This window comes from Elephas maximus, chromosome 21 (assembly GCF_024166365.1).
Source record: "Elephas maximus indicus isolate mEleMax1 chromosome 21, mEleMax1 primary haplotype, whole genome shotgun sequence".
Taxonomy (NCBI): domain Eukaryota; kingdom Metazoa; phylum Chordata; class Mammalia; order Proboscidea; family Elephantidae; genus Elephas; species Elephas maximus.
In genome coordinates this window covers 63,871,915-63,898,039 of record NC_064839.1, presented here as the reverse complement: position 1 = coordinate 63,898,039, position 26,125 = coordinate 63,871,915, and the positions used below count along the sequence as shown (strand labels likewise).

The 26,125-nt window shown below is 36.1% G+C and overlaps 1 protein-coding gene across 1 annotated transcript in view; it reads left to right on the top strand.

Annotated features, from left to right (window-relative positions):
* LOC126064644 (probable ATP-dependent RNA helicase DDX60) overlaps nt 1–26,125 on the top strand; it is a 98,534-nt gene that overhangs the window by 46,316 nt on the left and 26,093 nt on the right. The window contains exons 14-24 of the mRNA XM_049863821.1: nt 7,156–7,281; nt 7,646–7,773; nt 10,294–10,452; nt 11,865–12,009; nt 13,778–13,930; nt 17,775–17,897; nt 18,854–18,958; nt 19,620–19,820; nt 20,571–20,675; nt 20,813–20,957; nt 23,516–23,634. Of these exons, the coding sequence (XP_049719778.1) occupies nt 7,156–7,281; nt 7,646–7,773; nt 10,294–10,452; nt 11,865–12,009; nt 13,778–13,930; nt 17,775–17,897; nt 18,854–18,958; nt 19,620–19,820; nt 20,571–20,675; nt 20,813–20,957; nt 23,516–23,634 (1,509 nt within the window). The remainder of the gene's footprint in view (nt 1–7,155; nt 7,282–7,645; nt 7,774–10,293; nt 10,453–11,864; nt 12,010–13,777; nt 13,931–17,774; nt 17,898–18,853; nt 18,959–19,619; nt 19,821–20,570; nt 20,676–20,812; nt 20,958–23,515; nt 23,635–26,125) is intronic.

Sequence of the window (26,125 nt, the reverse complement as noted above, 5' to 3'; positions counted from 1 at the left end):
TCCAGGTTCCTCCATGTTATGAAATGTTTCACAGATTCCTCACTGTTCTTTATCGATGTGTAGTATTCCATTGTGTGAATATACCATAATTTATTTATCCATTCATCCTTTGATGGGCACCTTTGTTGCTTCCATCTTTTTGCTGTTGTAAACAGTGCTGCAATAAACATGGGTGTGCATATATCTGTTCGTGTAAAGGCTCTTATTTTTCTAGGATATATTCCAAGGAGTGGGATTGCTGGATCGTATGGTAGTTCTATTTTTTTTTTTTTAAGGAAGTGCCAAATCGATTTCCAAAGTGGTTGTACCACTTGACATTCCCACCAGTAGTGTATAAGTGTTCCAATCTCTACACAGCCTCTCCAACATTTATTATTTCGTGTTTTTTTGGATTAATGCCAGCCTTGTTGGAGTGAGATGAAATCTCATTGTAGTTTTGATCTGCGTTTTTCTAATGGCTAATGATCGTGAATATTTCCTCATGTATTTGTTAGCTACCTGAATGCCTTCTTTAGTGAAGTGTCTATTCATACCTTTTGCCTGTTTTTTAATTGGGTTGTCTTTTTGCAGCTGAGTTTTTGCAGTATCATGTAGACTTTAGAGATCAGGCGCTGATCAGAAATGTCATAGCTAAAAACTTTTTCCCAGTCTGTAGGTAATCTTTTTACTCTTTTGGCGAAGTCTTTGGATGAGCATAGGTGCTTGATTTTTAGGAGCTCCCAGTTATCTAGTTTTTCTTCTATGTTCCTTATAATGTTTTCTATACTGTTTATGCCGTGTATTAAGGCTCCTAACGTTGTCCCTATTTTTTCCTCCATGATCTTTATCATTTTAGATTTTATATTTAGGCCTTTGATCCATTTTGAGTTAGTTTTTGTGCACTGAGTGAGGCATGGGTCTTGTTTCATTTTTTCACAGATGGCTATCCATTTATGCTAGCACCGTTTGTTAAAAAGACTGTCTTTTCCCCATTTAACTGTTTTGGGGCCTTTGTCAAATATCAACTGCTCATATGTGGATGAATTTATGTCTGGATTCTCAATTCTGTTCCATTGGTCCATGTATCTGTTGTTGTACCAGTACCAGGCTGTTTTGACTACTGTGATGGTATAATAGGTTCTAAAATCAGGTAAAGTAAGGCTTCCCACTTTGTTCTTCTTTTTCAGTAATGCCTTATTTATCCAAGGCCTCTTTCCCTTCCATATGAAGTTGGTGATTTGTTTCTCCATCTCATTAAGGAATGTTGTTGGGATTTGGATCAGAATTGCATTAAATGTATAGATTGCTTTTGGTAGAATAGACATTTTTATAATGTTAAGTCTTCCTATCCACGAGCAAGGTATGTTCTTCCACTTTTGTAAGTCTCTTTTGCTTTCTTGTGGAAGTGTACAGTAGTTTTCTTTGTATAAGCCTTTTACAGTTCTGGTAAGATTTATTCCTAAGTATTTTATCTTCTTGGGGGCTACTGTAAATGGCATTGATTTGGTGATTTCCTCTTTGGTGTTCTTTTTGTTGGTGTAGAGGAATCCAAGTGATTTTTGTATGTTTATCTTGTAGCCCGATACTCTGATGAACTCTTCTATTAGTTTCAGTAGTTTTCTGGAGGATTCCTTAGGGTTTTCTGTGTATAACATCATGTCATCTGCAAATAGAGATACTTTGACTTCTTCCTTGCCGATCTGGGCGCCCTTTATTTCTTTATCTAGCCTAATTGCTCTGGCTAGGACTTCCAGCACAATGTCGAATAAGAGTGGTGATAAAGGGCATCCCTGTCTGGTTCCCGATCTCAGTGGGAATGTTTTCAGGCTCTCTCCATTTAAGGTGATGTTGGCTGTTGGCTTTGTATAAATGCCCTTTATTATGTTGAGGAATTTTCCTTCTATTTTGCTGAGAGTTCTTATCATGAATGACTGTTGAACTTTGTCAAATGTCTTTTCTGCATCAATTGATAAAATCATGTGATTCTTGTGTTTTGTTTTATTTATGAGGTGGATTACATTAATTGTTTTTCTAATGTTGAACCATCCCTGCATACCTGGTATGAATCCCACTTGGTCATGGTGAATTATTTTTTTGATATGTTGTTGAATTCTATTGGCTAGAATTTTGCTCAGGATTTTTGCATTTACATTCATGATTTTCTTTTCTTGTCGTGTCTTTGCCTGGTTTTGGTAACAGGGTTATGGTGGCTTCATAGAATGAATTTGGTAGTATTCCGTCCTTTTCTATGCTCTGAAATACCTTTAGTTGTAGTGGTGTTAATTCTTCTCTGAAAGTTTGGTAGAACTCTGCAGTGAAGCTGTCTGGACCAGGGCTTTTTTTTTCTTGGGAGTTTTTTGATTACCTTTTCAATCTCTTCTTTTGTTATGGGTCTATTTAGTTGTTCTACCTCTGTTTGTGTTAGTTTAGGTAGGTAGTGTGTTTCTAGGAATTCATCCATTTCTTCTATGTTTTCAAATTTGTTTGAGTGTAGTTTTTCATAGTAATCTGGTATGATTTTTTTAATTTTAGTTAGGTCTGTTGTAATACCGCCCCTCTCATTTCTTATTCAGGTTACTTGTTTCCTCTCCTGTTTTTCTTTTGTCAGTTTGGCCAGTGGTTTATCAATTTTGTTGGTTTTTTCAAAAAAACAGCTTTTGATCTTGTTAATTCTTTCAATTGTTTTTCTGTTTTCTATTTCATTTAGTTCAGCTCTAATTTTTATTGTTTGTTTCCTTCTGGTGCCTGTGGGTTTCCTTTGTTGCTCTCTTTCTATTTGTTCAAGTTGTAGGGATAGTTCTTTGATTTTGGCCCTTTCTTCTTTTTGGATGTGTGCATTTATTGATATAAATTGGCCTCTGAGCACTGCTTTTGCTGTGTCCCAAAGGATCTGATAGGAAGTGTTTTCATTCTCATTGGATTCTCTGAATTTCTTTATTCCATCCTTAATGTCTTCTATAATCCAGTCTTTTTTGAGCAGGGTATTGTTCAGTTTCCAAGTGTTTGATTTCTTTTCCCTGCTTTTTCTGTTATTGATTTCCACTTTTATGGCCTTATGATCAGAGAAGATGGTTTTTAGTATTTCAGTGTTTTGGATTCTGCTAAGACTTGCTTTATGACCTAGTATGTGCTCTATTCTAGAGAATGTTCCATGTGCACTGGAAAAGAAAGTATACTTGGTTCCTGGTGGGTGGAGTGTTCTGTATACATCTACGAGGTCAAGTTGGTTGATTGTGGCATTTAGATCTTCCGTGTCTTTATTGAGCTTCTTTCTGGATGTCCTGTCCTTCGCTGAAAGTGGTGTGTTGAAGTCTCCTACTATTATTGTGGAGCTGTCTATCTCACTTTTCAATGTTGATAGAGTTTGTTTTATGTATATTGCGGCCCTGTCATTGGGTGCATAAATATTTAATATGGTTGTATCTTCTTGGTGTATTGACTGTTTAATCATTATATAGTATCCTTCCTTATCCTTTATGATGGATTTAACTTTAAAGTCTATTTTGTCAGAAATTATTACTGCCACTCCTGCTCTTTTTTGATTGTTGTTTGCTTGATATATTTTTTTCCATCCTTTGAGTTTTAGTTTGTGTCTCTAAGTCTAAGGTGTGTCTCTTGTTGGCAGCATATAGATGGATTTTGTTTTTTAAACCATTCTGCCACTCTCTGTCTATTGGTGCATTTAGTCCATTTACATTCAGCATAATTATGAATAGGTATTAATTTAGTGCTATCATTTTAATGTCTTTTTTTGCATTGACAGTTTCTTTTTCCACTTGATTTTATGTGCTGAGTAGATTTTCTTTATATATTGTCCTTTCCTCATATTTGTTGTTGTTGATTTTGTTTCTGCTGAGTCTGTATTTTTCCCTTGTATTTTATTTTGATGAGTAGGATAGTTTGTCTCCTTTGTGGTTACCTTATTATTTACTCCTATTTTTCTAAATTTAAAACTAACTTTTATTTCTTTGTATCGCCGTATCTTCCTCTCCATATGGACGGTGTATGATTACATTTCTTAGTCCCTCTTTATTATTCTAATGTTGTCTTCTTTTATATAATAACATTGCTGTTACCCTGTTTTGGGCTTTTTTTTTTTAATAATCTTGCTCTGTTTTTTTGGATTTCCCTGTCTGGGTTGACTTCTGGATGCTTTGCCCAGTGTTCTAGTCTTGGCTCGATACCCGGTGTTATTGATTTTCTAACCAAAGAACTCCCTTTAGTATTTCTTGTAGTTTTGGTTTGGTTTTTATGAATTCCCTAAACTTGTGTTCATCTGGAAATGTCTTAATTTCACCTTCATATTTAAGAGACAGTTTTGCTGGATATATGATTCTTGGCTGGCAAGTTTTTTCCTTCAATTTTTTAAATATGTCATCCCATTGCCTTCTTGCCTGCATGGTTTCTGCTGAGTAGTCCGAGCTTATTCCTATTGGCTCTCCCTTGTAGGTGACTTTTCTTTTATCCCTCACTGCTCTTATAATTCTCTCTTTATCTTTGATTTTGGCAAGTTTGTTTATAATATGTCTTCGTGACTTTCTTTTCAGATCTACCTTATGTGGAGTTTGATGAGCATCTTGGATAGATATCTTCTCATCTTTCACAATATCAGGGAGGTTTTCTGCCAACAAATCTTCAAGAATTTTCTCTGTATTTTCTGTTATCCCTCCCTGTTCTGGTACTCCAGTCACTCATAGGTTATTCCTCTTGATAGTGTACCACGTGATTCTTAAGGTTTCTTCATTTTTTTTAATTCTTTTATCTGATTTTTCTTCAAATATATTAACGCCAAGTGATTTATCTTCAAGTTCAGAAATTGTAGCTTCTACTAGCTCAATTCTGCTCCTGTTTCTATTGAGTTGTCTAATTCTGTAATTTTATTGTTAATCTTCTGAATTTCTGATTGTTATCTGTCTACGGATTTTTCCAGCTTATTAAACTTTTCATTATGTTCCTGAATTATCTTTCTAATTTCTTCAGTTGCTTTATCTGTGTGTTCCTTGGCTTATTCCGTGTAGCGTGTCATTTCCTTCCTGATGTCTTGAAGGGCTCTGTGTATTAAACTCTTGTATTCTGCATCTGGTAATTCCAGGAATGCAATTTCATCTAGAAGATCCCTGGATTCTTTGTTTTGAGAGCCTGTTGAGGTGATCATGGTCTGTTTCTTTATGTGACTTGATATTGACTGTTGTCTCTGAGCCATCTATAAGTTATTGTATTAGTTTATACTTGCTTACTGTGTCATAGCTGCTTGCTTTCTTTTGTTTGGTATACCCCTATGGGTTGCTTGAGTAAGCTAGCTTGATTATGTTCACCTTTGGAGCTCTGGTGTCCTGTCCCCAGCTGGCTAGAGCTGTTATCAGGTATATCAGTCTAGGAGTCCATTCAGTTTTCTTGTATGAATTCAGCTCAGGTTTCCAGGTAGCTGATATCAAGGTTGTGGTACAGGCTCTGTCCTACAGTCTTAGAGGGGCAGTGGTGATTGGCGTATATACCAGTATCTGATTGAAGTAGGGGTCACACTCTGAACAAGGCAGGGGCCTGAGAACCAGCCCCCAAGTTTCTCTGAGGACAACGCATGTCTGTTCCCTAGAGCGTGCTGGTGGGTGGGCTCTGCAGAGGGACTATGGGCACCCAAAGTTTCTGGTCGTAAGGACTGGGAGGTACCAGTTATCTTTGGACCCCTGTCACAGGTGGCTGAGTGATCTGAGTGGAGCTACCAGTCCTTAGGTCCCTGATGTGGGCAGGTGAAGACCTTGTTTAATAGGCAAAGCAATGTCAAACGTCAAATACCCGCCTCCCCACTGCACAGCTGAAATGGTTGGAGTCTGCCAACAAGGGCCTTTTCTCTGGAAATAGGCCCACACAGGTCCATGCAGAAGGGAAAAGTGCTCAAGGTCCATGGACGGTTTGTGCCTGGACAGGAGCCGTTTCTATGCTGAGCTCCCCTGGTTAATGGAGCTAGCAAATTATCTTTTCCCCCCAGTAGCAAATTTTTTCCTTCCTGAAGGCTGAGAGGAGGGCTCTAGGTGCTCGCCAGGATCTATCTCAGGCCCAAGGATTCAGCTGCTGAAGCCAGCTTGCGGGTAGGGGGGACGTGGTAAAATATTCACAAGTACTTAGCTTTTGCCGAGAGCGCCCTTCTCCTCAGGTTCCGGAGGTGTGAGTAGGCTGTGTGGCTGGCTGCTTCTCCCTGAGGAAACTGTGCCCGAATGCTAGTACCAGCCCACCGCCTCCACCACTGCCATTCTGGCAATGGTGCCTGAGGGATCCCCACGATTCAGGTCTGCTAACTCCTCTCCACTTCTGAACAGTCTCTCCCTCCCCCTGCCCTTCAGTTTGTTGTCTAAGCTTGCCTTTGATGGTCAGGGCTTCCAGCTTGTCACAAATATACTCGTTTCACTTGTTTTTTTCGGGTCTTTGTTGTAAAAAGGGCTCGCCAGAAGAGTCTGTCTATTCCGCCATCTTGGCTCTGCCTCTCTGTAACTCGTTTTTAAGAGCATAGACTCTGGGGTTCCAGTGCTGCTGAATTGGGCAAATTAGTTAAATACTCTACCTTTTCAGTTTTTTCTCTGCTAAAAGGATATAATCACACCTAGTAAAGACTGACTGAATTGTTATTTGTGAAGTGCTTATAAGAGTCTCTGGTCAAGTTAAGACATATATGTATTTTTTAAGTAAACACTTCAGCAGTTTTCATTTCTTTCCAAAGCAAACTGCAATACTGTGTTAAAAATCATTTGTTTTTTGAAATTAATTTGCTCTCTAAACTTTCACCTAAATCACAATAAAATTAAAAAAAAGAGAAAGACAATATTAATAAGGTCAAAAGTTGACATTTATTTCATTTTTAAAAATTTAATTACATCTTATTTTAGGAAAATATAAAATAATCAATGTCTGCAGTTAAAATTATATATTTAATTTTATAAAAATAATTTGCAAATGTAAAAAAAATCATTTGTGTGTTGGTTCTCATGAGAACAGGATAATGTAATATTCCACTGTTAGAAATAGAAAGAACTGTTCAGCCCATATGCAGTTGACTCTAACTAAATATGAAAAAAAATGGGCATTAATTGTATGATAGATTGAGTTTCTAGCAGCGTATGTGGAAAATGTTAGAAAGAATAATGAATCCATTCCCATTGGTATTTTTGGGTCTTCATTTTCAAGGAGTTAGAACCTGAAGAATTCAGTTACTTTAAAAATAAAGTAGTCATCCTGAGAGCAGATGCAAGGAAATACGAAGAGGAACTGAAAAAGGAAATGATTCGTTGGATTCAGCTGGACCCAGACAAGGTAGTTAAGACCCTGTAGGATTTACTTAATAGGAGATAAATGTGAAATGAATCTGATTTCTTTATTTAGGTACAGGGGATCACCCTTTTATAAAGCTCCTCAGAATTTGAAGATGTGAATTCCGTTACCACGCCATGATATTCTACCTTAAATTGAACTAGCTAGCAGCCTTGGTGGCACAAAAGGTTAAGCACTTGGCTTCTCAAAAAATATTTAGTGCAGGATTTAGACTTAATTCTGTTTTCTTTGTAAGTTGTTATATTTTCACTATTTCGGTTTTCAGTCTCAAATATCAACTGATTTTGTTACCTGTTTTCAAAATCACAAGTATGGTCTACTTATTACTTATAAAAATTTTATCCAGGTGGATCAGTTACTGAAGTACCTTAAGCCTCAAACTTTTGACAGTGCAGAAATTGAAAAGCGAAGAATGTTTCCCTGTTTTGTGGAAAAACTTAAAGAAATGAATAGGCTGCCTGCAATATTTTTTTCGTAAGTAATGTTTTGCACAGATATCATTACACTTGAATTCATAGGAATTTGAAGACATTTGAAAAGTATCATTAAGGAAGGATATATAATCTCTGATTTGTATTTTGTGGAACTTCGAGGAATTTTAACTCTATGTTGAAGTCATACTTGCTGTACCAAACTGGGTATACTGTGATAAGAAGGAACACCTCTCTTATACGACATACATCAAAATCTGATTGTATAGCTTGGTGGAGTGGAATTCCCTAGTCCATCAGTTATTTGAAAAATTCTATATATAATCTAAGTAAGATAATGGAAAAGGCTATGGTTACCAAAGAAGAGTATGAACACTAACAGACATGCACATATACACACATGACCACACATTGAGTATTTGTTCTGTATCTTATTTTTAAAATTTACTATACCTAAGCCCTTTAGCGGAAACTCTGGTGGCATAGTGGTTAAATGCTACGGCTGCTAACCAAAAGGTCAACAGTTTGAATCCGCCAGGCGCTCCTTGGAAACTCTACGGGGCAGTTCTACTCTGCCTTATAGGGTCGCTATGAGTAGGAATCAACTCGACGGCAGTGGGTTTGGTTTTGGTTTTTAAGCCCTTTAGTGGAAACCTTGGTGACTTAGTGGTTAAGTGCTATGGCTGCTAACCAAAAGGTTTGCAGTTCAAATCCACCAGGTGTTCCTTGGAAACTCTATGGGGCCATTCTACTCTGTCCTATAGGGTAGTTATGAGTCGGGATAGAGTCGATGGCAACGGGTTTGGTTTTTAAGCCCTTTAATACAGAGAAAAGATCTCAGAGAAGCTTTAAGTCAGTCCCCTACTTTTATTTCTCCATTTGTCCCTTCACAGAATTAAAAGAAAAACTAGATGAGGCTTGGAAATGGCATCAAATAGTTAGCAATCATATTTTCATCATGCTCAAAATGATGATACCTAACCCCACTGCCATCGAGTTGATTCCGACTCATAGTGACTCTATAGGACAGAGTAGAACTGCCCCTTAGAGTTTCCAAGGAGTGCCTGGCAGATTTGAACCGACAACCCTTTCCTTTACAAAATTTTTAGTTGATCTGTTTTGGACGACAGGAGCCCACATTCATATGCATGACCTTGGAACAGTCAGAAACAGTAGCGTAGCCAGTCCATAAACATTTACTAAACATTGACAGTGTTCTGGGCATCCTGTAGGTACTGCGGGGGATATATGTTACCTCGGGGAACACAGCATAGAAAAGTAGTAAATGATTAACTGTAAAGCATAGTCTGCCCCTCAAGGGTACTTAACATATTATATGTTCTAAGTAAATGTGTGATAAAGATACTAAGTGCTTTATGTTTTAGCTGAAAGAGGTAATAAGATGGGCCGGGATGGCCAATGAAGTTTTAACAAAGAAACAGGTCTTGAAATGTAGATATGCTAGAAAGAGAGGAGCAGGAAGGACATCAAACCTAGATCTAATATATTCCACACTGTTTGAAACAGAGCAAGACCTGTGCCCCACCACCAAACAAAGCAAAGGGATGCGAAGTGAAGCGATGCAAAGCAAAGCGAAGCAAAGCAAAGCAAAGCAAAAAGCAAAGCAAAGCAAACCAAAGCGAAAGCAAAGCAAAAATTTTGTCAGAAAGTTGAGCAAATTTACATGGAGATAGCTAGCAAGTTAGAGAATAGCTTTGGCTGGAGGTGAGTTTAATTTATGCATGTGTATGTATGTGTTGAGCCCTGGTGGCCTAGTGCTTAAGAGCTACAGCTGCTAGTCAAAAAATCAGCAGTTTGAATCCACCAGCCCCTCCTTGGAAACCTTATGGGGCAGTTCTACTCTGTCTTATAGGGTTCCTATGAGTCAAAATCAAATTGACGGCAACGGGTTTGTTTTTTTTTTTAATGTATGTATGCATGCATCCAGCTATCCACGTGTAACCCTTATCGTATATACATTCAAGGAAGATGGTTGGGTAATTTTATGCCAAATTGTGAACTCCTGTGGGTGCCTATTAAAAAGGAGTTTGCATTTTATCTTGTGGTAAATAGGGAAATTTTTGAGCAAAGGTATGACAAAAAGGATAAGCCAAAAATGATGAAGTACGAAATTATTCATTGAAATCCCCACAAAATTAAAGTCCCAACTCAAACTGTATTCGTAGTTAAAAATGAATTACCTGGAAACAACAACAACTAAGGTCCTGGTCTATTCTTCACAAATACTCAGAACTCTTGTTATAGGGACTTTTTCATTGGGGAAGGGAACAGTTTTAAGCCAGCAAAGAGTACTTACCCAACTTTTTTCTTATTGTAAAAAAAAAAAACTATTTAAAAATTAACCTGTCTAGCTGACTCTCTTTCTTTCTTCCACTCAGACAGACTCTGATCTAGGAGCCAAGTGGGCTTAAATAAATGGAAGGCAGAGAATAATATTGCCTAAACAAATATTCTTGCTCCCAAAAATTCACTTTAGTGATGTAGACTGGTTGAGTGATATGGGCATACGATTATCAAATGTTGTCACCAATTTTTAACATAGATTCAACATTCACTCAGTGGAATATGAAGCTTTAAAAGTTTTCATCAATTTGATAAAGAAGCAAAATGCTGATAAATATCCAAATTCTGAAAGACGAAGGAAAAATTTGGAAAAGAAACTACAGAAAGCAAGAAAATCCCAAAAGAGAGACTTTGCTGCGTGAGTATGATTTCTACTTGAAACGTGGAATTAAATGTGTAATAAAACATATGAGTTTTCACTGCTCATTATAAAACTCCACTGTTTTTATATTCAAACTTATGTCTATAATGTCGTGATGTAACTTAGGTCCCTTTTTATGACACATCCAGTTAACCTAATAATAGCTCACTTCAGGGCCATATGTAGGAGAGGATTCTTGAGTATTCTGAAGATTATTCAATGGTTTACAATATTTTTCTTTATTTTACTAGCTCATTTCCTTTTTTTAGGGACACAAAGCCTAAGTTTGCTTTTTAGAAATTATAAGCTTGCAGCTTTGCAGAAAATAGAGTGCATGAATGTATGCATTCACTTATAAATAATAACCCTTGAAAATATCACACACTTTATTGGAACAAGTTATCAACATATTTATCTTTTAATGTAAAACTCAAGAAATATTATTTTAGTATTTTTATGTGTTTGATGCCTTTAGATCAAGTATTGTCTTAGGTTAAGATATGCCTTTGTTATTTTTTTTTCATTCAAGTATTAATTAATCTGGGAAAGAAAATGCATTATGTAATAGAAAATTTCCACTCTAATCTAGGACTCTTCTCTGACTCTTGAGAGAAATGACAAAGACAATAGAATAAGTCATTCTTTCCTTGCTGTATCAGGTGCATTTCTGAGATGAGGGTGATCAGATAGGTTAAATTGAGGTCTGAAAAGAGCAAAATGGCACACATCTGTGAGGACCTATGTCTCAGTGGGCCAGGGGCCATTTGATCTTTTACGTTAATAAACCAAAATAACCAAACTCACTGTCTTTGAGTTGATTCTAACTCATAGTGACACCATGTATTACAGAGTAGAACTACTCCATAGGATTTTCTTGACTGTGATCTCAATGGAAGCAGATAACCAGGCCTTTATTCTGTGGTACTGCTGGGTGGGTTTGAACCTCCAACCTTTTTAGTTTAGTAGTCAAGTGCAAACCATTTGTTCTATTCAGAGACCTCTTTTACAGAATAGCTGATACAAACCAGTTGCCTTTTGTGTGACATAGGTTACCCTATATGTGGTATAATATAGGCCTGTTCTAATGACCCCAACGATTCTGGTTCCTCTTTCTCTTCATGTCATTCTGCTCAAGTGATGACCATTTTGCTCAATTGATTCAGAAGGAAGCCAGCATGAAGTGCTTCTTAATGCATACATTTAAAATGTAATTAAATGGTAATTTACCTAAGCAGAAAACTGAGGTAGTTAAGGATGGATTAATACCTTCTCATTGGGGCAGTTGTGTTTTGGGCTTGAATTATCTGTCATTCTTTTCATCTGTCATGTATAGACATAGCCTCAAATATGAAAGATAAAGGAACATGCTCAAATACCTGCTGATTTTTCTGATGATATTTTATATTCAGTGTTTTAAATTCAGGTTCAAATGCTATAAATCAAAGAATTATTTTACGAACAGCTGAAATAAGTGAGATAAAGAAAAATCTTAAGAAGCATACAGAAGTTTCTCCAGACTGTACATACACTGATCGTGCCAGTGTAGATGATCAGGTAAGAGAAAAGAAAGGGGGATACCTTTTAGCATGTGTATGTGTGTGCCTTTACTGTGCTACTCAACTTGTAAGGTATACAACATACTTTATCTAAATTAATCTTGAATGAGTAGATGGAAGAATAAAGTCAAAGGCTTTATTCTTACACAAATTAAGGTAATTTGTGTAAGTTTGTACAGCTATTAAAAGCAGCTCAGAAATTCATGCCAAGGTAAAACTCCAATATGTATAGCCTTTTTAACCTTATGAAATTGCCTTCATGTACTGAAAATAAAACCAAACCAGTTACCTTCGAGCTGCTTCCACCTCATGACAACTCTATGTGTGCCCGAGCAGAACTATGCTCCATAGGGTTTGCAATGGCTTCTTTCTGGGAAGTAAATTGCCAGATTTTCTTCTGAGGTGCCTCTGGGTGGACTCAAATCTCCCCACCTTTCGAACAGGAGCAGAATGCATTAACCATTTGCAGTACCCAGGGTCTCCATATTGAAAATATTTATACCTTATTCTTTTATGTAGGCAGGAATATAAAAATTAAATGTAAAATCTCTTTTCTGAACTACAATCTTAAACAACAAATTGCTCCAAGAACATCAAAATCAGCTATTGTCTTTCTTCTGAAAACTCTTCATTCTGTCTTCTGTATCTCATAGTACCTCACCACCCACTAAGGTGCGTAGTTCTTTGAATCAGAAACTGTGGAGTCATTCTTGTCTTACCCTCTTCCTTACCCCACATCTCATTCAAAAACTTAATTCTCGAGCAATGATTCACACCCTAAATAATGGGTGCTCATAAATGTTTGTAGGCTGATCTAATCTAGTCTTCATGTAGTCTAAGGCCCATGATCGTTACTTGTATATGCTTTTATCTTTACTTAAGTTATCGATGAAAAGGAGACAGAAAAAGAAAGAGGGAGCAAAAGAGAAGAGAGAGAAATAGAGAAGAGGCAGAAAGACAATAATAGTAACTGGCAGAGAGAGAAAGAAAACAGTGTGCATAAACAGAAAGAGAGAAATTGGGGAGGGAGGGTGGGAAATGGAGGGAGAGACAGCGGGAAACATACAAATGCAGAAAGACAGGCAGGAAGACAAAGACAGGGGAAGAGGGATGGAAAAAACATTGGTCAGAAATGACTGGAGATGATAATGGAAAAAAACCTAGTGGATTAGGTTCAAGTCAGTGAATAAATAGAACAAAATGAGGGTGTTGGAAAATCAGACTAAATGCAGAACCGTGTCAGGGGCATGGATGGTTTTTGGTGTTAGCCTCAGGGCACTTTGATCCCTCACCCAGCTTGTCTCACTTCTTTGAATTCTTATTTTTTCCCTTCATTGTCTCCTGTTGCCCCAGGCTGAGCCGGAGACATTTATTTAGTCCAGTAGAGCTACCACCAGTGATTAAAAGCTCTGAGGGGGAGTCCAGGTTTCCAATACCCAGTGGATATCAGGGGGATCGTAGAGAGCACGTAGCTGACAAGGAATGTAGATGAAGAAAAGATGAGCTCATTTGAGGTTGGATTGCATTCTCCTCTATCAGATATCAGGCACGAGTGTCAGGTATTGTGGTCCCGCTATATTTAAATACCATATATCAGGCATCTTATTGGTCAACTAGGCTTCAGATTCTGACCTAAGAAAACAGTTACTCCTTTAGAAGTGTGTCTTCATTGATTTCTGGATAACCCTTTAACACACAACACATTGTTAAATTGAAGAGTCAGTGCTTTAATTTGACACTGAAAATGCTTTGTTTGGGTATTTCAGACTTTCAGGAAGATCGTACACAGAATTAGAAGAACAAGACGATACCATATACTGTGCAGACTGTTACGGAGGGGCATTGGGTATCATCACGGCTCAATGGAATATAAAGAAAGACAAGTTGTGGAAATGCTTTTCAGAATGGGGCATGTTAAGGTTGGTGAACTTTGAGGATAACTTTCCTAAAAGCACGGCCTTCATTTCATCCTTTGGAATGAGTTGTTTTTGTTAGTTGCTGACAAGTTGGCGCCAACTTATGGTAGCCTTAGGTATAACAGAACAAAACGTTGCCTGCCTTCAAGATCTTTATGATCTTTGATATGTTTGAGTCTATTGTTGCCGCTGTTATGTCAATCCATCTCATTGTGGGTTTCTCTCCTTTTCCCTGACCCTCTACTTTACTAAATATGATGTTCTTTCTAGCGTTTGGTCTTCCGTGATGATATATCCAAAGAAAGCAAAACGAAGTCTCACCATCCTGGCTTCTGAGGAGCATTGCTGTTGTATTTCTTCTAAGACTGATTTGTTTGTTCTGGCAGTCCATGGAATATGAGCGGGGGTCAATAATCTACCTTGACAGCTTAGATAAAATCCACTCTATCTTCCTCCCTCATAATCCTCCCACTTAGAGGGAAGCTTTGCTAACATTTTAACATATTTTATTCCATTCTATTTTATACAGTTTTATATAGTTAATGTAATAATGTATATACAATTTCAGGCTCTGTTTGCTTTGTATATTAAATAATTAATTATATTATTAGCATTACATAAACATTTTATGAACACATATCATAATAGAGATACTTAAATATTCCAGTAATGTCGAAAAACTTTTTTAAGCGTATATCAGGGAGCACTGGTGGTGCAATGGCAAAGCACTCAGCTGCTAACTGAAAGATCAGCAGTTCGAACCCACCAGAGACTCCGCAGAAGAGAAGACCAAACGGTCTGCTCCAGTAAAGATTACAGCATAGGAAACCGTATGGGGTAATTCTACTCTATCGTGTAGGGTTGGTATTAGGAATTGACTCGACGGCACACAACAGTAACAGCACACATAATATCAGCTTTCCGATTACCGACTTGGAATTGATTGATTCTGCAAAGTGAAATTAATGTTTCAGAGTGCAAAAATAATTTTAGGACTAGAAATATGTCACCAAACATCCTTTCAGAATGACTTTATTTTACTTTATGTTGCCAAATTTTGAGTATATGATTTGTTGTTGTTGTTAGGCGCCATCAACTTGGTTCTCGCTCAAAGCGACTCTATGTACCAGGCCCTGCGCCACCCTCACAATCGTTGTTATGCTTGAGCCCATTGTTGCAGCCACTGTGTCAATCCATCTCGTTGAGAGTCTTCTTCTTTTTTGTTGACCCTCTAACAAGCATGATGTCGTTCTCCAGGGACTGATACCTCCTGATAATATGTCCAAAGTGTGTGAGATGTAGTCTTGCCATCCTTGCTTCTAAGGAGCATTCTGGTTGTACTTCTTCCAAGGCAGTCCATGGCATATTCAATATTCTTTGCCAACACTACAATTCAGAGGTGTCAGTTCTTCTTTGGTCTTCCTTATTCATCATCCAGCTTTCACATGTGTATGAATATATGGTTAAATATATCTAATTAGATAAAGAAATATGGTTTCATTGTTTTTTATTGAATTGTCTTTACTGTTTGTGAAGTTAACCTTGCTTTTTCATGTTTTTATTCATCAATGAAAATCTTACCCAGGGCTAGGCACTGTTCTTCTCATCATACCCACTGCCGTCAAGTCCATTCCGACTCATAGAGACCCTATCTGTAAGACAGAGTAGAACTACCCCATAAGGTTTCCTAGGCTGTAATCCCAAAGGGAACCGATTGGCAGGTCTTTTCTCCCACCAAGCGGCTGGTGGGTTCGAACCACCACCCTTTCAGTTAGCAGCCAAGCACTTAACTGTTGTGCCACAGGGCTGCTTGCTACAAACGTAAGATGTTTAATAATAGGAGAAACCACACACAGGGTGTATGGAAGTCCTTGTACTATGCTCCAGTTTTTCCATAAATCTAAAGCTATTCTGAAAAAATTAAGTTTTCAAAAAAGTGGACCATATGTGTTCTAAAAGATGAATTCTGTTGATACTCACTGCCATGTTCTGTCAAGTTTCTTAAATGTTTTGTTCCAATCTAAATCATTAAGGAACTTTTTTTTTTTTTGCCTTCTATCAATTACTAAGAAGAGAATTTTTGAGAGTGGAGTGTTTAAACCTTCTACTCTTACCATTGATTTGTCTGTTTCTCTTTGTTGTTCTGCCATTTTTCTCTTTATTTAAGATACCCAATATAGTGTAACTATTTTATAGAAGATTAAAGACAAAACACCTTAAAAGCAGGCTGAGGAAAACAAAGTGTTTACTATAATAGATAGATTGACATCTGACTTCCCAACAGCGAACAAGGAAGCTAGCAGTAAGTGAAGTTTTACTTTCAAAAGCTTTACAAAAATAATTGTCAACTTAGACTTTTATAAACTGAAAAGGTATCCTTCAAGAATGAGGGCAAAGTAGAACTTTTTGGTAAATAAAATTGTTTACCGACTCCTCTCATCACTAAAAGAAAATTCTAAACAATATACTTCAGGTAGAATAAAAATGATTCCAGGAGAATGGTCAAAAATACATGAAAAAATGATCTGAGAGTCATAAATGTAAGAAAATTGAAACATTTATCGGTCATTTGAAAATTAAAATAACACTGGATTGAAAAGAGACAAAATTAAAATACATTGCAATAGCCTATTTTTTTTTAGAAGGGGGGTTTCTGGAAGTAAAGTCCATAGGCAGGATAAAATTATCGATCCATTCAGGATTTCAAAAGCATGAATTATTTAATTTTGGCAGTGCCCTCTAAAGCAGAGAATAGAATTTGAGTGTGTAACATCCAAATTACAGGGAAAAAAATGGTATGTGAAAAATCTAAATCAATCGAAAAGTAAGCAAGAAAGGATTTCAAAATTTATAGTGCTGTGAAAAATGGAAATCACAATAAGGATTAAAAAATTGCAATGCTGTGAAAAATAGAAAGCGCAATAGCAAACTAGACCATCACAAATCCAATTACATTAAATATATTGAATGCATATGAACTAAACAAATGTAATTATGAGAACCAATTCAACTTACTTATCAAAGTATTTATAGTTGTTTATATGGTACACTTTTAAGATATAAGAATAAGGAAGTGATTGAAAGTAAAAAGAAAAAAATTCAAATTATAATCAAAAGACAGCTGCTGTAGCTATGATTATATCAAATAAAATATATTTTAAAGTTAAAAGAATTATTACAGAAATAGTCACACGCTAGAAAGATATTGTTAGGTGCCATTGAGTTGGTTCCAACTCATAACAACCCTATGTACAACAGAACGAAACACTGGCTGGTCCTACGCCATTCTCAAGAAAGATATACCAATTGTATATTTTTACATAATAGTACTAGTTCAAAATATTTAAAATAAAAATGGCAGAACTACAAAGAGAAACCGACAAACCTACATTAAGTGGGAGATTTTTAACACACTTTCTACTCTCAGGAATTCTATTCTCAGTAATTGATAGAAGACAAAAAATTCACTAATGATACAGATGTGAACAAAACAATTAAGAAGCTTGACAAAACACTGTAGGCAGTATCTTCGGGAAACATTTTAAAGTATGGAACATTTTTAAAATTAAAATATATTTGCTCTGAAAGCAAAGCTTAACATATTTTATAGGGCTAAAATCTGAAATCATCAAAGAATGTACTTAAATTAGAATCCAACAAGATAAATACAGAAACTTCATATGTTTAGATACTAAGAATTAATTAATGGGTTAAAAAAGAAATTACAATGGAAATAAGGAAATATATTGAGTTGATAACTGTCTTGGTTGTCTAGTGCTGCTATAACAGAAATACTGCAAATGGATGGCTTTAACAAACAACAATTTATTCTCTCACAGTTTAGGAGGCTAGATGTCCGAATTCAGGGTGCCAGCTCCACGGGAGGCCTTTCTCTCTATGTTGGCTCTGGGAGAAGGTCCTTGTCGTCAATCTTCCCCAATCAAGATGCTTCTCAGCACAGGGGCCCCAGGTCCAAATGACGACCTAGTCTCCTGGCTCTTGTTTCTTGGTGGTATGCGGTCCCTTGTCTCTCTTGTTGCTTCCCTCTTTTATATCTCAAAAGAGATTGGCTTAAGACACAACCTAATCTTATAGATTCAGTCCTTCCTCATTAACATAACTGCCACTAATCCCACCTCATTAACATCAGAGAGATAGGATTTATAACACATAGGAAAATCATATCAGATGCCAGAATGGTAGACGATCATGGCCTAGCCAAGTTGACACATATTTTTGGAGGGCACGATTCAATCCATATCAATAACCCATGGCCATCAAGTCAATTCCAACTCCTAGCAACCCTCTAGGACAGAGTAGAACTGCCCCACGGGGCTTCCAAGGCAGTAAAATTTTACAGAAGCAAACTGCCACATCCTTCTCCTGCGGAGCGACTGGTGGGTTCGAACCGCTGACCTTTCTATTAGCCAATCGCTTAACCACTGCACCACCAGGGTTTCTTTATTGAGTTGATAGATGGATAAAATACACGTATCCCAACTATGGGATGCAATTAAGCTAGTACTTAGAGAAAAATGTATTGCGATTTATGTGTCTATTTTGAAAAGAATTGCTGAAAGAGAAGCAAGAAAGGACATGGGCAAAGTCAGGTAGGTAAGGTAGGACCAAGATAAAGCAGTTTCCAGTTGATGGTTTCAGTTTTCTCCAAGAAATGTTATCAGTATCAATAACATATTTGATCCAGTTAGGAAAAGTAAAAATCTTTGGAATATTCTTGAATAGCCTGTTTCCCATATCTTACACATCTAAACAATCAGAATTCATCAGCTAGTGTTACTGACTCAAAATCCAATATATAATCCAGTATAATATAACATAACTAATATAATACTATTTTTTTCTTATGAATACATGTATGTATTCTGTGTTATGTATATTTTTATATTTTTATTCCTCTGCCCGTAGGTGGTAACAGCTACCTCATCCCTTGCTTTGGGGATTAATATGCCATGTAAATCTGTTGTTTTTATGGAAGATTCTGTTTATTTGGATGCCTTGAACTTTCGACAGGTATTTAAACTATATACCTTTTATTAAATCAATATACACAGGGATGTGGAACAGTCATTCAGTACACCAAGATAAACCATGCTTACTCGAAAACATTTATGTACTACAAAAATATTTGAAGATGGGTTCTATATATTGCAGTTCATAAATATGGTTAAATTTAAAGACTTTTCAAGTAGTAATTGACTGGCTAAATAGATTAGTTGTCTTAAGAATGGCCCCTATTTGGTATATATTATTAGATTTAAGCAAAAATAATATTAAGAGGAGGTAATCATATCTTTTGAGCACCCATTTGGTGCTGAGCACTATTTTACTCATTTGTTCACTCATTCAGTGACTATATAAATTGAGTGTCTGCTATGTTCTAAGTTCAGGCTAGTTTCTGGAAATACACAAATAAATAAGACACAGATTGTCCCTGCTTTAAAGGTTGTGATCTTTAAACAGGCGTTGAGACACCGTTACATAAAAAGTAACACATTAAAAAAAAAAAATTGTAAAATAATTTTCTTTTTTTTTTTTTTTAAATTTTGCTAAAATTAATGTACCAAGAAACAAGTTAATAGAACTTCAGGATTTATTTTTGAAAGTTTAATGTAATTTACCATTTACAATATTGTTTTAAAATTATTTAAAAGTTATTGATTATCCCTTTTAGATGTCTGGTCGTGCAGGAAGACGTGGAGAAGATCTTATAGGAAGTGTGTTCTTCTACGACGTCCCATTACCTAAGATAGAAAGGCTCTTGAAGTCTAACGTGCCCAAATTGAAGGGTCAGTTCCCTCTGAGCATATCCTTGATTCTCCGACTTACGCTGTTAGTTGCCAAAGCAGATGACAAAGAGGATGCCAAAGCTAAGGTATACTGTAACATATTATTTAAATTACCTACATAAGTATGATCATTTTACCTCAATTTTCTAATAAGTTGCATTAGTTAGTAAACTAAAGGGAATAAAAAAACAATACAATAAATAAACTCATAGCGATGGTTGATTCCCTTTCATTGTAACTTTATTTGACACAAAAACATGCTTTTGACTTTACATTTTCAAATATATGGAAACTAAGTCTATACTTTTCCTGTTATAATTACTCTTATCCCAAATTCTACAAATATTGAAAAAGAAACTTTTTTTTTTTCTGTAAATACATCTGGTCTAAAACATTTTAAAAATCGAATGTCAAAAAAGCAATTAGACGTTGACAAATGTACTAGAAACTGAAATGTTCCTGATTCTAGGTTTTACATTTTTAAACCATGTGTTTACTTCTTACCTGTGAGGTATAAAGTTATAATTATTTATCTCTCCTCTTAAATTTACCTGTTGTTTTTTATTATACACGCAAACACACACATACACATATAATATAAAACATGTTATGGACTACATAATTATAATAAATATAATTGTTATAAATTATATAGTAAAGTAATATGGAATACCTAATTTAAAATGTAAAGATACGCAGTATATATAGTATATAAGTATAGATTACTATGTTCTCCAATGGAAACATTTAATTGTCCTTTTGGATATTGCAGTTGGAAGGCACACTGCAACATTCCTTTAATATCTAACTTGATATTTTAATATATGTGTATATAGGCATTATCAGTGCTGCAACATTCGCTGATGTCCTTCAAGCAACCAAGAATCAAGTGCATGTTAAAATTTTATTTCATATATTCTTTGCAATTTTTGGCCACAGAGGTAAGATTTAAACCTAATTTTACTAAAATAACGATAATTAGCTCTATTGGCCTACAATCTCCTCTGTTGATAACTTATTTGCTTGCTATTCCTGAGATCTAGGGACTGAGGTTAACATGTTGAAATTTGTTTTGTAGGGGTACCTGGATGAGGAATGTATTCCCAGGGGACATTCTGGACTTGTGTCCCATTTGCACTACCATGAACCTGCAAATTTTGTTTTAGTAAGCTTCCTGGAAAAATGTTTATTTCACAAGTTGTGCACTCCAATGAACATAGATGGTAGGCAAATATCCTTTTCCCAGAAATCTCTTTATTAAATTGCACACACACACACACATATAAAAACCATTGCTGTTAAGTTGATTCTGACTCATAGCGACCCCATAGGACAGAGTAGAACTGCCCCATAGAGTTTCCAAGGAGCGCCTGGTGGATTTGAACTGCTGACCTTTTGGTTAGCAGCTGTAGCTCTTAACCACTACGCCCCCAGGGTTTCCCACACACACGTACACACATATATTCACATATACCCACATAGTCCCCAGAACTGCAGTCAGTCTGGCTGGACGGTGTCCTGTTTTCTAACTGTTTTTACTCTTAATGTATTTGGAACGGCTGGGAAATTTTTTTATCATCAAATGTTTAAAAATATTAATATGTGCATGATGTATGTGCAGAGTATCATGATATAAATGTTTTTCTTAATTGAAATACTTCTGGCTTTTAAAAAAATTCAAACCCTTAGAATCCTTTAAGATGAAGAACATTCTTCTGAAATCACAAGGTATTTTCATGGATAGCAATTTGAAAAATTGAAATAATATATGTAAAATCACTAATTTCATTGTTTTTCAATGTGGTCATCGACATGAAAAATAGTTTCACATTTAGGTCATAATCTCTATATGTATTATAGTTAGATATGAAGCTAACAGTTCCAAGTTAAATATGAATTACAGGAATATATTGACTACACAGTGTTGCAATCTAGATATGTTTTTAAATGTAAATTATATTTTCCCATTTTCAGTAACTCTAGCATATTGCCATCAGCTAAAGAGAGAAACCCCGTGCTGTGGTTCAAACTCAAATCCAAACAACTGGGAACTGGAATATATAATTAATATTCCATCACTATATATATTTTTGAAACTTAACTTTGTTAAAATAACTAAAAATCATATTGTATTATGTACCTTACAATTACTAATAGATCAAACCCTTAAGCCTTTGATCCATATGAATCAATATTTTTTCACTAAAGAATCATGGAAAGCTATCATCACTGAATTTTATTTATTGTAAAAATATTATATGTAATGTTGCATCAAGGGGCTCTAGTGGAGCAGTGCTTAAGCGCTCGGCTGCTACCCAAAAGGTCGGCGGTTCAAACTCACCAGCCACTCCATAAAAATGTGGCTGACTGGTTCCATAAAGATTTACAGCCCCAGGGATCACAATAGAGGGTCCCAGACAGAATAGGAGAAAAGTGTAGAACAAAACTCTTAACTCACATACACAAAAAGGACAAGACTTACTGGTTTTGACAGAGACTGCAGAAACCTAGAGAGTATGGCCCCCAGGCACCCTTATAGCTCAGACTGAAGTCACTCCTGAGGTTCACCCTTCAGCCAAAGATTCGACAGGCCCAAAACCAAAATGAGACTAAAGGAGCGCACCAGCCCAGGGGCAAGGATGAGAAGGCAGGAAGGAACAGGAAAGCTGGTTAATGGGGAACCCAAGGTCAAGAGGTGGAGAGTGTTGACATGTTGTGGGGTTGGCAACCAATGTCACAAAACAATATGTGTATTAATTGTTTAATGAGAAACTAATCTGCTCTGTAAACCTTCATCTAAAGTACAATTAAAAAAAAAATTTACAGCCTTGGAAACCCTAAGATTTACAGCAGTTCTACTCTATCGTACAGGGTCACTATGACTCGGAATTGACTCAGTGGCAACAGGTTTGGTTTTTTTTGGAATGTTGCATCATGACATTAGGAAAAAAAACCCTGAAAACTATTTGTTCATAAAACACAACTTCCGGAAGTTTCAGTCTTAATGCTTGCTCTGCATTTCTCCAATAGTGTGAGGCAGTTGTAGCCTGTTCCCAAATTCTCTCAAGGATCGTTGTCATTTACTCAGTCATTCTCGGCCTAGTGATTAAGTGGTATTAGTATGGGCATGGCACTCTGCTCCTTACTGTGGCAGATTAAAATCAGGAATCAGACATCAAGGAGATTGAAGCCCTAAAATACTATACGTATTGGGCGTTTGAAAACACGGGCAATAAATATTAGAGAGAAAATATCAGGAACAAAGGTCTGGTGATGGAAGCAGGAGGAGCGAGTTCTCTTTGGACTGTCATGCAATTAAAGACACAGAGCGGACGTCAGTTCATATCTGGCTTCCAGTGGTGGATAAGGAGTTTGGAAAGTAGCAGAGGGCCTTCACCCCTTAGGAATTTTTGAACAGAGGTAGATAAATTGAGTGAAATAGAAGTATAGGGAAGGTTTGAAGTTATGATGGGACCCCGAAATGTTCCATAACTAAAGGGTTGATGACTGTTTTTTTGGCCCCCCCCCAAATTCCTACAGCAAAGAGAGGATACCAGAATACAAACCATTCAGTATCAGTAGGGGGATCGTTCGTTCTGTATTATTATAAAATAGTACTGTAACTTATTAAAAATTCACCAAATGTCTGGAAAGTGACTTTTTCAAATGTGTTTTATCTTGAAAGTTTAAGTTTAGCTATTATGAACTGGCTCAGCGTATTTATAAAACAATGAATTTTGTGCTCTAGAATTTTGAAAATTAAACTCTTTATTTTAAACAGGCCCAAAGAAATTTTCTGAAGATGTGATGGAAACCTTAGTGGTGGTGTTAGCACATCTTTTTGGAAGACGTTACCTCCCTCCATGTGTGGAAAAGTATAAGAAATGTTCTCATTCAGCGGTAAGAGAGACAAAAATACCACAACCTTGCAGTTCTCTGAAAAATCTTTTCATTATAACATGAAATGCAACAGCATTTTGCCTGTAACGATGGTTTTGCTCTGATTCACAAGAGTTTCTTCTTCCTTCTGCCTTAGCCAGTTCTTAGTATATACAGTGGCTTCTCAGGTGAGGAAAAGACTGAGGTCTTGCTTTAAAAATGGAAAGCCTTTTGTAATTGACTCATTTCACTCAGCATGTTTTCAAGGTTCATCCATGTTGTAGCACGTATCAGGACTTTATTTCTCTTTACGGCTGAGTGGTATTTCATGCTGATATACAAATATCTCAACATAAGAAGTTTAATTCAATTACAAATAAAGCAGAAAAATTAAGGAAAAATATAAAAAAGGAAAACCTATTCCTGTTAGGGATTGCATTAAATATATATATATATATATATATATATATATATATATATATATATATATATATATATATATATATATATATATTTATATATGAAACAACAAGACATAAATGTTCCGTTTAAGAAGCATTTAAAAGTATTGATCTGGGCAATTCAGTCATTGCCAAATGATGAGAAAGGAAATTATGATATAACTATTAGAAAGGTAAGCATATTGAGCTGAGTACTTACCACAGCTTAATGCCAGGTGCTTAGATTTCATCCCGGCTCTGCCACTTAGCAGATAGATGGGCAGCTTTCCCACTGCCATCCAGTTGATTCTGACTCATGGCGGCCCTGTAGGACAGAATAGAACTACCCTATAGGGTTCCCAAGGTTATAATCTTTACGGAAGCAGGCTGCAAGTCTTTTTCATCCAAGTCTGTTTTTCTCACCTGTAAATTGAATCTACGTCAAAGGATTGCTGTGAGTTTTAAGTGAATTAACATTTGCAAAGTTCTAGAAAAGCGCCTGACACATAGGAAACATACAATAAGGGTTAGCTCTTGTTTTTGTAATGATTGTTATTTACACTTGAAATAACTGGGCACTGGAAAAACCAAGAGAGTGAACAGAAAAAGGATTAAAATTAATAAAAGTTTAGTGAGTTTTCAGATGCAAATGGATCTAATGAAACGTATAGCTCTTCTCACACTTAAAGAAAATGAAATGTAAAATAATCACACCAATATTAAAAAAGAATATATAATATATATTATATTTCAAGGGTCAATTACAATGAACAGTTATGTTGATAGAACTGTAAAAAGATATATCCCTTAAAAATATTCTTTACTGTGGTACTTTTCCTTCTAGGGATTTATACTAGTGATATACTCAAAGCTACAAATAAGGATGTTGTAGAAATGTGTTAAATCATAATTATTTCTAATTTAAAATTGGAACCCATCTCCATATCAACAATAAAACCCAGTGCCGTCGAGTCGATTCTGACTCATAGTGACCCTACAGGACCGGGTAGAACTGCCCCATAGAGTTTCCATGGAGCGCCTGGTGGATTTGAACTGCTGACCCTTTGGTTAGCAGCTGTAGCACTTAACCACTACGCCGCAGGGTTTCCATATCAACAATAGGGTAATAATTAGATAAATTTTAGCAGGTGTATCATATATGAGATTATATTACATATATATATACCTATATATATGACAGTATTATGCAGCAACTAAAATTTGACTTTTCAAAGAATATTCTATGACATGAGGAAATACTCCAGATATAATGTTGAGTATAAACATTTTTTTTTTTTTTATAAACATTAGACCATAAAACTGAATAACATAAATTTGGTTAGAACAGGCTAGAAGGAAATACTCTATATACCAAATTCTTTATCACTGATTTCTTGAGTGATGGAATTATAAGTGATTTTAGTTTTTATTTTTATACTTTGCTCTAAATAATAGAATTTAAACTTAGAAATTTATCCTCACCCCAACTTTTAAAATATTTTGACCTTGATGTCTCAGAGATCCAAGTAATCCTCTGCTTCTGTTTTGAATAGTTGTTGTAAGGTGCCTTCAAGTTGATTCCAACTCATAGTGACCCTATGTACAACAGAATGAAACACTGGTCCTGTACCATCCTCACACTTGTTATGTTTTAGCCCATTGTTGCAGCCACTATGTCGATTCATCTCACTAAGGGTCTTCCTCTTTTTTACTCTCTACTTTACCAAGCATGAGTTCTTTCTCCAGGGACTGGTGGTACCTCTTGATAACATGTCCAAAGTACTTGAGATGAAGTCTTGCCATCCTCACCTCTAAGGAGCTTTCTAGCTGTACTTCTTCTAAGACAGATTTGTTCATTTTTCTGGTAGTCCGTGGTGTATTCAATATTCATCAACACCATAATTCAAAGGCATCAATTCGTCTATCTTTCTTAATCACTGTCCAGCTTTTGCATGCATATGAAGCTCTTGAAAATACCATGGCTTGGGTCAGGCACACCTTAGTCCTCAAAATGACCTCTTTACTTTTTAACACTTTAAAGAGGACTTTTGAAGCAGATTTGCTCCATGCAA